At 58.4% G+C, this 14,040-nt stretch overlaps 1 protein-coding gene across 1 annotated transcript; it reads left to right on the top strand.

The window, feature by feature from the left end:
- The first annotated feature begins 1,088 nt into the window (after nucleotides 1–1,088).
- On the top strand, nucleotides 1,089–13,490 carry ARPC1B (actin related protein 2/3 complex subunit 1B). Its single transcript, XM_031432501.2, has 10 exons — nucleotides 1,089–1,206; nucleotides 7,884–7,960; nucleotides 8,696–8,800; nucleotides 9,204–9,426; nucleotides 9,552–9,659; nucleotides 10,720–10,926; nucleotides 11,010–11,085; nucleotides 11,826–12,031; nucleotides 12,804–12,894; nucleotides 13,165–13,490. The coding sequence occupies exons 2-10, from the start codon at nucleotides 7,897–7,899 to the stop codon at nucleotides 13,201–13,203; spliced, it is 1,119 nt and encodes a 372-aa protein (XP_031288361.2). The 5' UTR covers nucleotides 1,089–1,206; nucleotides 7,884–7,896; the 3' UTR covers nucleotides 13,204–13,490.
- The last annotated feature ends 550 nt before the right edge of the window (nucleotides 13,491–14,040 follow it).

The following is a 14,040-nucleotide window of genomic DNA, read 5'->3' as shown; positions in this document are numbered from 1 at the left end:
CAGTAGAGGCCGTCTGAAACTTTTTCCTGACTAAAGCCATCCCTTGGATCTGCCCAGGCTGGATGGGGCTCGAGGGTGGGGGGGTTGGTAACAGCCCCTCAGTGTCTCCTCAGAGCCAGCAAGGCTCGGGGTCTTACTAATCAAAGCTGAAGTTTACTGAACACTGTGTGCTCACCTCAAAATGCTCCTCACCCTTGGACACATTTAATCCTCCCAACCATCCCGGGGGGTGGAATTGTGTAATAGGATCTGGGGCTGGTGAGCACAGATCCTGTTGAGGTGGGGGTTGGGGTCAAAGTGACCTCAGGGACACTCATTCATGTCCTGCAGGGTAAAAAAGTTGGCCAGGTGCAGACAGGGTGGGACAGGTGTTCCAGGCAGAAAGAACAGCATGTGTCAAAGCCCAGAAACCTGACAGCGTGGGTGCCTGGCTCCGGACCTCCTGAGACTGGTGAAGACCCCACACTCCTCCGCTGATGTACTTAGTGCCTGGCGGACCAGATGAGCTGAATCCTGCGGTAAGGGGCCTGACGCATGAGAGGGTCACCTCCATCTGCCGGGCCACCTGGCCACATCTCCATGGATGGGGCAGGGGGCAGGGATGGAAAGACCCCTCGGGACCACCTGGCCCAAGACCCAGATTCAGGCGGCTGCAAGGCCGCCGCGTAACTTAAAGGCGAGAAGCGGCCTGCGGTGGAAAGAGGGGCAGGAAGTTGGCACCGAGAAGGTGCTGGACCAGCCGGGGTCAGAGCCCGTTTCGGAGTGAGGACACCGGTGGCGGGCCAGCTGCCGGGGCTACGCCTTACTGCCCACACCCGCACTCTGGCGCCCAGTGGGCATCAACTCGCGAACGAAGGTGTGGTTCCCGCGAGGCTGGGGCCCGAGGGTCCGACCCCGCGGTAGTGGGCGGCCGTGGGCGCTGCCCCGCTCTGGTTCCAGCCCAGTCAGGGCGCCCCGATCCGAGCCTCAGTTTCCCAGTACGCAAGGGGGCGAGGGGCGAGCGCCTGGATGCCCCGGGTCCGGCAGCCCTAACCCGGGGGGTGGGCGGAACCTGGGCACTCCCGGACGCCCAGGCCCCGCCCCGTCACAGCGGGGCTGAGCCGGGAGGCCCCGCCCCCCGCCCACGAGGAAGTGGCCGCGCAGCGCGGGGCCCAGAGCCGGTTCGGCGCGTCGACTGCCCAGAGTCCGCGGCCGCGGCGCCCCGAGGTGAGGGGGCGCAGGGGGCGGCCGTGAGGTGGGGAGTCGTGGTGGAGGGGCGCGGGGATGAGAAAGGGCGCGGGGAGGAGGCGCGTGCAGGTGGGGAGAACACGGTGGGGATCCCCCGAGGAGATGTGGGGGCGAAGGGAACTCGGGGATGAGAAAGGGCACGAGGGGCTCGCCTGGAGGTGAGCGGACGCGCGGGGCACCGTGTGCGGGCACCCTCCTCCCGGCCAGGGAAGCACGACGATCCCCGCACTCTGCGCCCTCGGGGCGCCCAGGCCTGCGCGTCCGCCTCCCCCTCCCCTGCCTCTTCTCCCGGCCTACCCTCTCCCTCCGCACCCCCAACTCTGCCCTGCCGTCGGTGTCCCCCGTTATTTAGGGCCGCGAGGGCCCCACGCCCAGGTCACTTCCCCTCCATCCTCCAGCCTTCCGGGTTGCTCCTGCCGGGAAATGAGCTGGCGCCCCCGCCCGCCTCGCCTCTCCCTCCCTCCCTCCCGGCCACCGCCCCCTCCACCAGCCCGCCTCTGGCCCCCGGAGCCAGACCCGAGGGGTCGGGTCCTGGGAGGGGTTGGCCGGGGTTGGGGACGCGCCCTCTGAGGTCTCGGGCGCTGGACCGGAGTGATCCGAACGGCCCCTCCCTCGCCGGCGGCGCGGGGACAGCGGCCAGGGCCGGGGCAGGGCCGGGGCAGGTCCGGGACCGTGATATAGTAATAACTGGCATGAAGCCTCGGGCGGTAGCCTAGTGCGGACGCGGAGGTTATGCCAGGCTGTTCCCAGGCTCCTCCAATCTGGCGGGCAGTGCTACCCAGTGGTTAAGAGAACCCAAGGCCGGTGAGGTCTCGGGGACAAGACGCTGGGAAGGGGGACAAGACGCTGGGAAGAGGGCCAGCTCTTTCCTTCACTGGCCACTGACCTTAGCAAGGCATCTAGGGGCCTCAACTTTGCTTCTCTGGAAAATGGGAAACTTTCAAGTTGCTAGGCTTAGATGTGATCATGTGTGTAAGACATTTGGCAATGTGCCAGGCGCACACACGATAAATGTTCAGTTACCGGCCTTGCTGCTATTGTAAGGCCTGCCAACATTTATCAAAGTGTCCAGGTGAACCTAACCTCTGAGATTTGGGGTCAGAATCCCAGGCTGTGCCGTTTAGGAGCTGGGTGACTTTGAGCAAAGCTTGGTTTTTGTCTGTTTCCTCCTGTACAAAACAAAGGTTAAAACAAATACCAGAAAACTTCTTACTTAGGCTTGTTTTAGGAGGTAAAAGAGAATGTATGTCAAAGTCCTGGACAAATTCTGAGCATTTATAGATGCCAAGTAAGTGAATTAATTACATGCGCTGTTTGTATGTAAGCGACATAGTGATGTTAACATGTTGGGATGAGATCTACTTCTCTTAACATATTTGTAGTCACCTGCATTTTTCTACCCCGTCATCATTATAAAGGGGGTTATTTTGAACATGTTTTCTTAAAAAAAATGTTGGCGGCTGCTTTATTAGCAACAAATTGAGTTTATGCCACCAAAGAGTGTTAACAATTTGTTAAGTTCCTGTTCATGTTATTCTATTGTTTGTTCCCACCCAGTTGGTTGGGTTGAATGTTATCACCAATGTGATAAATCTCTTCCGGAAGGCTGAGCACACTGGCAACAAATGAGAATTTCTCCATAGTCCTGCCAGCACTGAGTTTTATGTTTTGGGGTTTTGTTTTGCTTGGATTATTTTAGCTGGTGCTTTATGGTGCCTTGTGAGTCTTCTCAAGTTTCTTAACTTGACTTTGCCTGGTTTGTAAGGCCTCAGGAGCAGAGCTGGGGGGAAGGGGTTGGCTGGTCTGTTTGGGGTGACAAGGGCTGTTCCGCACACAACAGGAAGTTGAGTAACAGCTTAGCACGTGTGCAAAATGGCTTGCTAGCAGCTCCCTCAGGCGCCTGAGCTGGGTGGGGACTTCCCTGAGTGCCTATAGAGCAGAGATCCTCGCTCCAGGCAGCTCCTGCATGGTTTAGCCTCAAACACAGCCAAACCTCTGGAGTCAAAGAAGGCTTGGCTGGCAGAGCTTCTCTGAAAGCAAGAAAGAACGTACAGACGATGCCTCGTCCAGCCCCAGACTTTTCTGGATAGAGATGTGAGAGGAACGTTGGTTGAGGGCACCAAACCAGTAAAAAAGAGTTAGAATTTGAAGCCAGCCTGTGAGGAAGGGACACCAGGCCTGAGACCCTTAGCTTTGCCTGGCTTGTTTTGCTTTGGAAGGGAGCTGTAGTTCCCCTGAATCCTCAGAGAGGACCCTTTAGATGGAAGATTTCCATGCTTTTCTGCTCATTAACCCCATCAGGAAAAAACTTGAGCATATACTCCCCAATAAATATTTACAAACAGTTGACATGTGCCACTGAAATAATTCGCTATATTCCTTATAGACCACCTCCAAAATGTGAAGGAAAAAAAGAAGGATGTGATTCATTCATTCAACCACATTCAAGAAATATTTATTGGGGAGTGTATAGCTCAGTGGTAGGGTGCATGCTTAGCATGCATGAGGTCCTGGGTTCGATCCCCAGTACCTCCATTAAAAAGTATAATATAAAAAAAATCAAAAGACCTAATTACCTCCTCCCAAAGAAATAAGTAAAAAAATAAAATTAAAAAAAAATTTTTAAGAGGAAAAAAAAAAGAAACACTGAGCGCCTACTATGTGCCAGGCACTCTAATTGGCCCTGGGGATACCTCTGTGAACAAAAGAGATTCTCTGATCCCCATCCCCGGTGCATGGCACCCCCTGCATGGAGACCCATGCCCCACTTTGGAAACCCAAGGCCCCTCCCGGCCATCGTGCTCTCTGTGCCCTCGCACCCCCAGCCCTGGGTGATGCCCCGTCTATTCAGCCTGAGCACCCAGTGCCGGCCACAAGGGAAGTGCTCCTGGGAGCACAGAGATCCTGGCTCCAGGCTGGTGGGAAGGCGGCACGGTGGGGGTGGGGGGAGTAGGTACTGCACTGTCGGCACACTTGGGCAGGGCAGCCCTGGTTGTAATTTACTCAGCGGGGTGGCTGGCTGGCAGTGTTGGGCACCCCTAGCTACCCTTCCTGCCTTTGGTAGGGCGGAGGTTGTCCTGGGAATTATTAAGTCATAGCTCCTGTGACAAGGTGGCCTGGTGTGAAGGCTGCTTCCCTGAGTCTGTCCCACGGAATGATCCCTGAGCCAGGAGTTTAGAACCTGAGGCTGCAGTGGCTGCAGAAGCCACACCCCTCTCTGGGCTCCCACTTCCTCATTTGTAACTTGTGGGGGTGGGAAGTCAGAACTGAGGCTCTGCTGGTTTCAATTGCTTTGCAGAAGTTATGAAAAAGTTATAAAAAAGGGGAAACACATCTTCCTCTCTCCCACTCCTTTCACCCATCCCCCCTCCTCCCTTTAAGGTGTTGGTCAGTCAGTAGACTAGGGAGTACTTCTGTCTGAATTTATACTAAAGTGTGATTGGCTGATAGATGTGGTCTGAACCTCCCTCCCTACCTGTCCCACTGTGCTGTGGCCATCTTTAACAACTCTTCCCTCTCCAGTGTGGGGCTGCTGTCCTCAGCAGACCCAACCTCTCCATCTTCACAGCCTGGAACTCAGGAACATCACTAGATGGGCTTTTACAGCCCAGCCCACACATCTGAACACTTATTCACCAAGACCCTGTGAGGAGCAGAGATTCCTGGCCACATAGCGAGTCTGTGACAGTTGGAGTTGGGAAGTTGGATTCTGCTCCTGGCCAAGTCTAGGGTCCAGGGATCCTTTGGGTGGCAACTGTAGGGCTCCTTCCTTCTGGGCTACTTAGGCTGAAGGACGGGGTGGGGGTAGTTGGCCTACCCTGGAGCCCAGGGGCCAAGAAGAACCTGGCTGGCATTGGGAAGTGGGCTTCTGGCCTTGGCATGCTCTCCCCACCCTTGGTGACCTTGGGAGATGGGGGTGGGCAGATCAGCACAGCAGGATAGACAGGCCTGGTGCTGCCAGTCCCGAGTCTTGTCATCTGTGGACATGGGTGACCCTCTGCCCAGCCCAGATGTCCCGGAAGCGCTCGGGGAAGCCCCATCGGGCCTGCTGCCCTGGGCCCAGGGCTCTGAGGTGCCATTTCCGGGGCCTCTGCTTTACACAAAGAGGCCTTGTAAGGAGAGAGAGGCTGGGAGGCAGCTGCCGGGGGAGTGGTGTGCCTGTATGTGCAAGGCCGAGCACACATGTGCAGCTGGGAAAAATAGTGTGCTTGTGTGTGTACAAGGCCGCACGTGAGTACGTGTGTCCGCTTTCTCCTTCTCGGCAGATGTGGCCCGAGGTCCCTACTTGGTGCCGTGCTCTGGGCCCGGGGGACCAGATGCAGTCCCTGCCCTGGGCATGCATGTGTGTGCGCACATGACCGGGCAGCTTTAGGAACTGTCCAGGACTTCCTGCTGTAAATTAAAGCAGGTGGTTTGCGTCTGGGCTGAGCAGGAGGTGGGCAGGCCGGACAGGGCTCACCACATGGCTGGCTGGGGGGCAGGAAGCCAGGCCCGGTGGGTTCTGTGGTGCAACCTGGGGCAGATGGGTTGTGAGTCCCGGAGTCCCCGCTGTACAATGAATGGGCCACACTGCAGCCGGGCCCTGGAGCCTGGGCCTGGACCCATGCTGTTCCTCCCAGAGGGGCCTTGGTAGAGACCACCAGAGAAAGACCCCAGGGCCCCTGGCAGCTGTGTGGGTGACCCCGGCCTGAACACCAGCTTCCAGGCAGGCAGGGCTCAGGCCCCGGGCTGAGGAGCAGCCTTCCTGGGGTCCGTCCACCGGATGCAAGCCTGCCAGTCTGGTGGGGGAGGCAGCCGAGTTCCTGGTGACCGCCCCCTGTCCCTGGGAGCCGTGTGACTCTGGGCAGGTGGCTTCCCCCTGCTGACCCTCAGCCTCCACATCTGTGGTGCTGTGACCCCTGAGCGTTCCCATCGAGAACACAAGAGTGCTCAGAGCTGGTGGGAGAGGAGCACCCAGGAAATGCTGCATGGCTTTTTTTTTTTTTTTTTTTTTTTGGTTTACATTTTTAAAAACAGCTTACCCTCCTGGGCACTAATGGTCATGAACAATTGTGTTCATCAAATATTTACTGAGCACCTACTGTGTGACCAGCATTTAGGCCCTGGGGATAGAAACGTGAACAAGATAGTCAAAAATCAGGGGGAGAGAAAAACGGGCAGAATAAGTGTGCACAGTGTATGTGCGATACTGATCATCTGTGGAGAAAATAAACAGGGACAAGGGAGGGGAGTGCTGGGTGGGGCCCACGGCTGCCTGGTTCAGAAGGTGGGCCAGACACAGGCAGGCGTGAATGGCATTGGTGAGGGCTGGAGCCATGCCAGCCTCTGGAGCCATGCCAGAGCTCCAAAAGCGGAGGGAACAGCCAGGGTGAAGACCTGAGGCTCGTGTGCCCCAGGACCGGCCCCTGGTCTGGCTGGGAGGCCCACTCCTAACGGGTCAAGCATGCTGGGTGTCATCACGTCCATTAGGGACCAAGAGCTGACATTTCATGAACACCTACTACGTGCCAGGCGTAGTATATCATCTTACTTCACCCTCTACACCTTTGGGGGCAGGATTCTTATTCCCATTTTGCAGATGCAGCAAAAATGAAGTTCAGAGAGGGTGAGTAACATGCCCAGGGTCACAGCTGGTGAGCAGTGCTGCAGGGCTCCAACCCTGGGTCCCTGTGACTCTGGGAAGCTGAGTCATGGTGGGGGCTGGGGAGGGTGGGGTGGGGAGAGAATGGGTTTGAGGAAGTGGTGTTCACTTTGGGTCTTTACGGAGTAGGACTTTGCTGAATAGAACGGGGCGGGGGGGGGAGAGGTATTTGATGGCTCAGAGAGAATAACATGCCACTGTGAAATGTGGACAGAATTGGCCTCGAAGGCACATCAGGCTTGGCCTTCCCTGCAGCGGGAACAGCATGTGCAAAGGCCAGGAGGCCCGGCACGCTCCAGGCATGGAGACTGGCTGTGGGCTACAAGTTTAGCACAAAGAACAACAGCCAGTGAGAAAGTGGGTGGCCTGAGAGGGCAGTTGCTGGGAGGAGCCAGTCCAGGGCTGCGGGGCCGAAGTGAGCAGAGCTGGGTGAGGAGGGGTGAGAGTGAGAGGGAGGCTGCCCGTGATGGGCCTTGGGTGTGCACCTGCCCCACCTCGGGCCTAGGGGGCTCCTCTGAAGGTCAGTGGCCGGGGAGGAGGCGAGGGATGTGCTGGGGCTGAGCTGGGGTTGGGGAGGGCCAGCACATGCATGCTGGGCACCACTCTCGGGTTCTGAATTTGTTTCATTTCACCCTTACCCCATCCTTCTGGGCTGTTGGTGGGGTGGTTGGTAGGTGGGCCTTCACCTATAAGGAAACTGAGGCATGGATGATGAGTGAAGGCCTGTCTGGGACAGGGTCCCAGCACACCTGACTCGCTGTAGTGGTTTCACCGACACCCATTCCCCCAACTCCCCACCCCACCCTTTGTTTAGTTCTTGGAGCCTCTGAGACCTCCCATGAGAGCTGCCATTTTAGGAGGGGAGACTGAGGCCCCAGGAGGGAAACAAGGCACCAGGCCAGAATTGAGGCCAGAATTGGGAGGCCAGGGTGGCCGCTGCTGCTGTCCGGCAAGGCCGGCTGGCCAGTGGGGCCGGGCGGGGCTGACCTGGGTTCCCTCCCCATCTTGGGCACAGGAGCGGAGCGGCCATGGCCTATCACAGCTTCCTGGTGGAGCCCATCAGCTGCCACGCCTGGAACAAGGACCGCACCCGTGAGTGCCTCCCCCACCATGACACGAGAGGCTGTCCCCTGGCTCCACCCCTGGTCCTGAGTGCTTAGGAGGGAGGGGACCTGAGTAGGAGCACCCAGGCAAGCGGGCATAGGGAGTGGAGGCCAGAGTGCAGGTCATCACGCCAGGCCCTGCTGTGGGTGCCCGGACCCAGGTGGGCACGACAGCAGGGCCTGCGCTCAGGCTCAAAGGCCGGGAGAGGGCTTAGGGACAGGAAATGTCACCTGTGGTGGTGGGCAGCGTAATGAGCTCTGGAGAGACACACAGAATGAGGGGAAAGCGATGGAGGCAGAGGCACTGGTTTAGAAAAGATGGCGAGGGAAGGCCTTTGCTGGGGTGGGGTGGCATTTGCATGGAGACCCAGAGGAGGTGAGGGGTCCAGCCGAGGGGGCCAGGGCAGATGCAGAGGCCCAGAGGAGGGAGAGCCTGGTGTTCTCAGGAGCAGTAATGAGGCCGGGGCTGGAGCTGCGGAGCAGGGCAGCAGCGGGGGAGGGGAGAGCTCCCAGAGGACACAAGACTAGTCCAGGGGCACAGGGGGCGATGGCTGCAGGTGGAGGTTGGCTCCTGGGGAGATGACACAAGGGGGTCCAGCGGGGCCTCGGGGGCACCCCCCGAAGCAGAGGAGGAGAGCCTGTGAGGGTGGTCCAGGTAGGGGGAGTGGCGGGAAGAGTGGGGAGCCTGGGTGCACACTGCCCACGCCAGCCCGTCTCCCTGCAGAAATCGCCATCTGCCCCAACAACCATGAGGTGCACATCTACGAGAAGAGCGGGAACAAGTGGGTCCAGGTGCATGAGCTCAAGGAGCACAACGGGCAGGTGACAGGTAGGCCTGGCTGGCTGCAGTCACCCTCCTGAAAGGAGGTGGGGGGCGGAGCAGGGCTGGCCAGGGCCATCCACCTACTCACTGTTAGGACAGTTCGGGCTGCAAGTAACACAGCTCTGATTCAAAGTGGCTTAAGTTATAAAGGGATTACCTTGGTTCATGTTACTGAAAAACTCAAAGAGTTTGCAGGCTTTAGGAAAGGCTTGATCCAGCAGCTCAGCATTACCCATTTCTTTTATGCTTGATGGTAGGGGGAGAGCTGTAACACCCCCAGTGAGCTCTAGCTGCACCCCCAGGAGTAGCTCTCATCCGGATTGTGGCCTCTCAGCCCCTCCTGTGTGGACACTGTAGGGCCACCTCTGTATGAGTAACTGCAGCCTAGTGGCTCCTCCCCACCCTACAGGCATCGACTGGGCCCCCGAGAGTAACCGCATCGTGACCTGCGGCACAGACCGCAACGCCTACGTGTGGACGCTGAAGGGCCGCACGTGGAAGCCCACACTTGTCATCCTGCGCATCAACCGCGCCGCCCGCTGTGTGCGCTGGGCCCCCCAGGAGAACAAGTTCGCTGTGGGCAGTGGCTCCCGCGTCATCTCCATCTGCTATTTTGAGCAGGAAAATGACTGGTGGGTGCCTGGGCAGAACCCGAGTGGGCTGGAAGGACCCCAGGGCTGCAGACCAACAGGTACTGGGACTAGAAGGTCCCAGAAAGCACTGGACAGGGTGACAGTCCCTCTGTCCCTCCGCCCAGGTGGGTGTGCAAGCACATCAAGAAGCCCATCCGCTCCACCGTCCTCAGCCTGGACTGGCACCCCAACAACGTGCTCCTGGCCGCTGGCTCCTGCGACTTCAAGTGCCGGTGAGGGGGGTGGCTCTGACATCAACACAGGAACAAGGAACAAGGACTGGAGGGCGGGTGGAGGGGAGCCCTGTCATGGGTGCCCCACATCCCGCCTTCCAGACCAGTTCTGCTGCCAGCAGGGTGACCAGAGGCCTCAGTCAACCTTGTGAGGTTTTGTTCCTTGAAGGGTCATCCTGGGTCCTGTCTCCAGCCTCTGGGGAGTCTTCACAGGACTTGCCCCTAACACCTCTTCATGTCAGCAAGCTTTCTTTCTGCGGCCCTCCTGTCCTGCCTCATTAGAACCTCCTACCCCTTCAGCTTCCTGGCTTCTGTCTGGAGGAAAATGAGTGGGTGTACTTTTTCACACTGAGGTGTAAATGACTGATAGGCTGGAACAAGCCCTGCTTCAGTATCTCAAGGCCTGAAACACAGAGTCTCCAGTTGCCATTGGCTGCTTGTCACTTCTGGGCCCAGCACCCCAAGTCTCCCAAGGTCTCCAGCTCCCAGCTCCAGGCAGATGGCCTGGGTTTCTGAATCTCCCTTGGGAAACGAGGCCCCACCAGGCACTAGAGGCCCCAGGCACAGAGAGGATGACATTCTGATGAGGCTCATTGGTGGGTGGGGAGCTGGTTTGTTCCCACCCTGATCTATCAGGTGACCCCTGGCTGTCTGGGTTACTGTGTGAGAGTGGTGTGCAGGAGAGTTGACAGGAGTCGGGACAGGGTTGGTTCAAGGTGCAGCGCAGGAGGGAGGAGGGGCATCCTAGGGGCTGGTGTGGAGTGCAATGGCCAGCATGAGGGGGACCAGGACACCCCCTGGGGGCCGTGTCAGCCATGGATGGTCAGTCATCTGGTGAGGGCCCTGAGGACCCCAGGAGCCCTCAGGACTCCTAGCTGGGAGACCTTCTGGCCCTACTCCATTGCACAAAGTGGGCACCAAGGCCCAGACTTGTCAGAGTGTGAAGATGCTGGTCATGAAAAGCCGGCTCTGGCTTCACCAGGCCCGTTTGGGAGAGGGAGTCCTTTGTTGGGCCTGTCCCAAGCCCCTCAGTCACCTCCACTTTTTGCCTCCCCGGCAGGATCTTCTCAGCCTACATCAAGGAGGTGGAGGAGCGGCCAGCGCCTACCCCGTGGGGCTCCAAGATGCCCTTCGGGGAGCTGATGTTCGAGTCCAGCAGCAGCTGTGGCTGGGTGCACGGCGTCTGCTTTTCAGCCAGCGGTAGCCGTGTGGCCTGGGTCAGCCACGACAGCACCGTGTGCCTGGCTGATGCCGACAAGAAGATGGCGTGAGTACAGGCCACCCAGGTACAGGGCAACCATGGCACCGAGCAGGCAGGCCCAGGGTGGCTGATGTCCCTCTTTCACGCAGTGTTGCGACGCTGGCCTCGGAAACACTGCCGCTGCTGGCCCTCACCTTCATCACGGAGAACAGCCTGGTGGCAGCGGTAAGGAGGGAGGGGAGGGGAGCAGTGGCCAGTGTCAGCAGTCTTCCTCCCAGGGAGCCCCAAGGTGCCCAGGCAGCTCTCTCCTTGTCCCCCTCCCTCCCACCCATCCATCTCTGTTGGTCAGAGTAAGTTGGGTTACGCTGCAGTTACAAAACCCTCAGCTGCAGGGGCTTCACACAGTAAAGGTTTATTTCTTGCTCACTTTGAGTGTCCAGCGGGGGTGCTGTGACGGGGGCTCTGCTTGGTGTAGATGGAGGCTTGGTCTCCAACATACTCCCCCACTGCACAGAGTCAGGGGGGAGATGGGAACGTGCCCTGGACCCTAACGTTTCTGCTTACATTTTACCGGCCAGTGGAAATGGCAGGGCCACACCTCACTCAGAGAACCGGTACTGGTAAGGAGGGTGCAGTCTGGCCCTGCGTCCGGCAGAGCACCACTCTCCCGCCCTCCTCCTGCACACCTGACTGTCGAGTCTCTTTTCGGGCCTCAGCAAACCTCATGGGGTCCCTGAGGGGGATCCGGCATGCTCAGCCTAGAGCAACGTCCAGCTGTGGGCTGTCCCCTGGCTGGCATCGGTTTCCCAGTAGCTCTACCAAAGTCCAGAGCCACTAAATTCTTGGCCAGATGCCCATCAGCGCGCCTCCCCTTCGGCCTCGGTTTCCCTATGCGGAAGATGGGGGTGCTGCGCCTGCTCCAGGCTGGCACTCCAGTGCACCCAAATGCACCCCACCTGCCGCAGGGCCATGACTGCTTCCCAGTGCTATTTACCTATGACGGCGCCGCGGGGACGCTGAGCTTCGGTGGGCGGCTGGACGTGCCCAAGCAAAGCTCGCAGCGCGGCCTGACGGCCCGTGAGCGCTTCCAGAACCTCGACAAGAAGGCGAGCTCGGGGGGCAGCGCGGCGGCGGGCGCGGGCCTGGACTCGCTGCACAAGAACAGCGTCAGGTGAGCGCTGGCCGAGGGGCGGGGTGGGTGGGGCCTGGAGGGTGGGCTCCACCCACACCTCCCAGCGTCTGGGTGGGGCCCTGTCTTCAGAAGCTGGTCAGTTTCTTTAGGCTGCGCAAAAATAGCATCAGGTCGGGGCAGAGCAGCAGCCTCACTGCATTTTTAGGACAAGGCGGCCATGTGGGGCCGTCGTAGGGGTGGGGGCTGCGGTCTTCACGGACAGGGCCAGAGCCGAAGCGGGTCTAGTGCTAGAACCTGGCGGGCAAGGGCGGAACTGAGGGTCTCGCAGCAGCCTCTCTGAGGGTCCAGAGCGAGGGACCTCCCAAATCCTGCGAGCCCCCGGTGCCCACCCCACGGCCAGTCAGAGGAAGAAGTGTGGCAGGACTGGGCTGGGTAAATCCTGTGGCTGCCTGGTCCAGTGTCCTCAGACTGGGCCCCTCTGTCCAGCTTCCAAGTCTTCCCAGCCCCGTCTTTTGCTGCTTTTCCTCACCCTGCTGTGCTGCTGTCACTCCAGACACGTGTCCTCCAGGCCCTGCCCAGCCTGTGTGTCCCCTTTTGTGCTGTGCACCTTGCACAGTACTGCACGAGCCCCATCCTGTGTTACCTGTCACAGCCTGCCTCCCGGGCTCTCCTTGCTGGACACACATACCCAGGCTGCATGTCTTACTACAGAGGGCTCCCCCAGAAGTTGGGGAGCTCCTGGAGGACAGGGTGGGCTGGAGCCCAGCATGGGCACAGGCTGGGATCTGTAAAGCCCTCATCCTCTCTGCAGCCAGATCTCAGTGCTCAGCGGGGGTAAGGCCAAGTGCTCACAGTTCTGCACTACAGGCATGGACGGTGGCATGAGCATCTGGGACGTAAAGGTGAGGCTGGCCCCACCCCAGCTCCCCACAGGGCCCCTCCCCCACCACCCTGTCCTCGCTGGATGCCTCCAGCAGAGCACGTCATTAGGATGAGGTAGGGGAGGAGGGCAGCCCCCGGGCACCTTTAAGGCAGGGATTCAAACCCAGGTCTGTCTGACCCCAAAGACCAGGTTCTCTGTCCTGGGCAAGGCTGGGGCGGGGGCAAGTGTGGGCCAGGCCCCTGAGGGACAGCTGAGAGCCAGCCCGTCTGTTCTGCTTGTGCCCTTCCAGAGCTTGGAGTCAGCCTTGAAGGACCTTAAGATCAAATGACCTGTGAGGAGTCTGGCCCTCATCCCATCTGCTGAGGGAGGGGTCAGGGAGGCTAAGGGTCGCTTTGCTGAATGTTTCTAGGGTACCAGTTCAGGTCCCCACGGGGGCTGCTCCCTCAGGAGGGGAGAGGGGAGGGGTGGGGGGCTTTTCTTACCTATTGAAGAACAATTGCCTTTTTCTTAAGGAAATGCTTTCATTATTGTTAAAAAAAAAAAAAAAGTCCCCAAAGCACTCTGCTGGTCATGAATCGCTTCAGAATGTGGAGGTAATAAAAATGCAGCTGTAGACATGTTGGCCTGTGTGTCTGGAAGGAGACGGTAGTTTGGGCAAAGCGTTGATAGCTTATTTTTGTTTGCTGGCAAAATTGATCCTAAACCCAAGGGTCTTCCCCTAAAAGGTTCCTTACCCACCGGGGGCCAGCCTGGGGGACGCCAGGACCAGGTGTCTTTCCTGTCACTCACTCAGCAGTCAGATTCCTAAACAGGTGGTTGTCCATTCCAGGCGGGTTCTGGGCCTTAATGGAAACTTACTATTTCTCCATCTGATGTTTGCAGTTGGTTTTTAATAATTGCTCATCATTTTTTAGGATTTTTTTCCCCTGTTCCTATTTTACTCAGAAGGTATTTTTGCTTAATCACATGCTTTTCAGCTGTTCCTATAATCATGGTTTTTCTCTTTTAGTCTAAGTAGGTAATGAGTTACATCAGTGGCTCTCCTAATTGTGAACCATCATCACAGCTGCAGGACAAACTGTACCTAGAATCCGAACTTTTCCCCCCTGTTCTAGGGCCTGTCCCTCCGGAGAGCTTCTCCTTTAAATCAGGAGACAAGTTCTAA

The sequence above is a fragment of the Camelus dromedarius genome, chromosome 24 (assembly GCF_036321535.1).
Source record: "Camelus dromedarius isolate mCamDro1 chromosome 24, mCamDro1.pat, whole genome shotgun sequence".
Lineage (NCBI taxonomy): Eukaryota > Metazoa > Chordata > Mammalia > Artiodactyla > Camelidae > Camelus > Camelus dromedarius.
This window is presented reverse-complemented; position numbering and strand designations above follow the sequence as displayed.

Excerpts from the sequence above, each read along its gene's own strand:
- ARPC1B (XM_031432501.2), top strand. The coding sequence starts at position 7,897 with ATGGCCTATCACAGCTTCCTGGTGGAGCCCATCAGCTGCCACGCCTGG. Across the intron at positions 9,427-9,551 it reads TTTGAGCAGGAAAATGACTG|GTGGGTGTGCAAGCACATCA; the intron begins GTGGGTGCCTGG and ends CCCTCCGCCCAG. Across the intron at positions 12,895-13,164 it reads TGAGCATCTGGGACGTAAAG|AGCTTGGAGTCAGCCTTGAA; the intron begins GTGAGGCTGGCC and ends GTGCCCTTCCAG.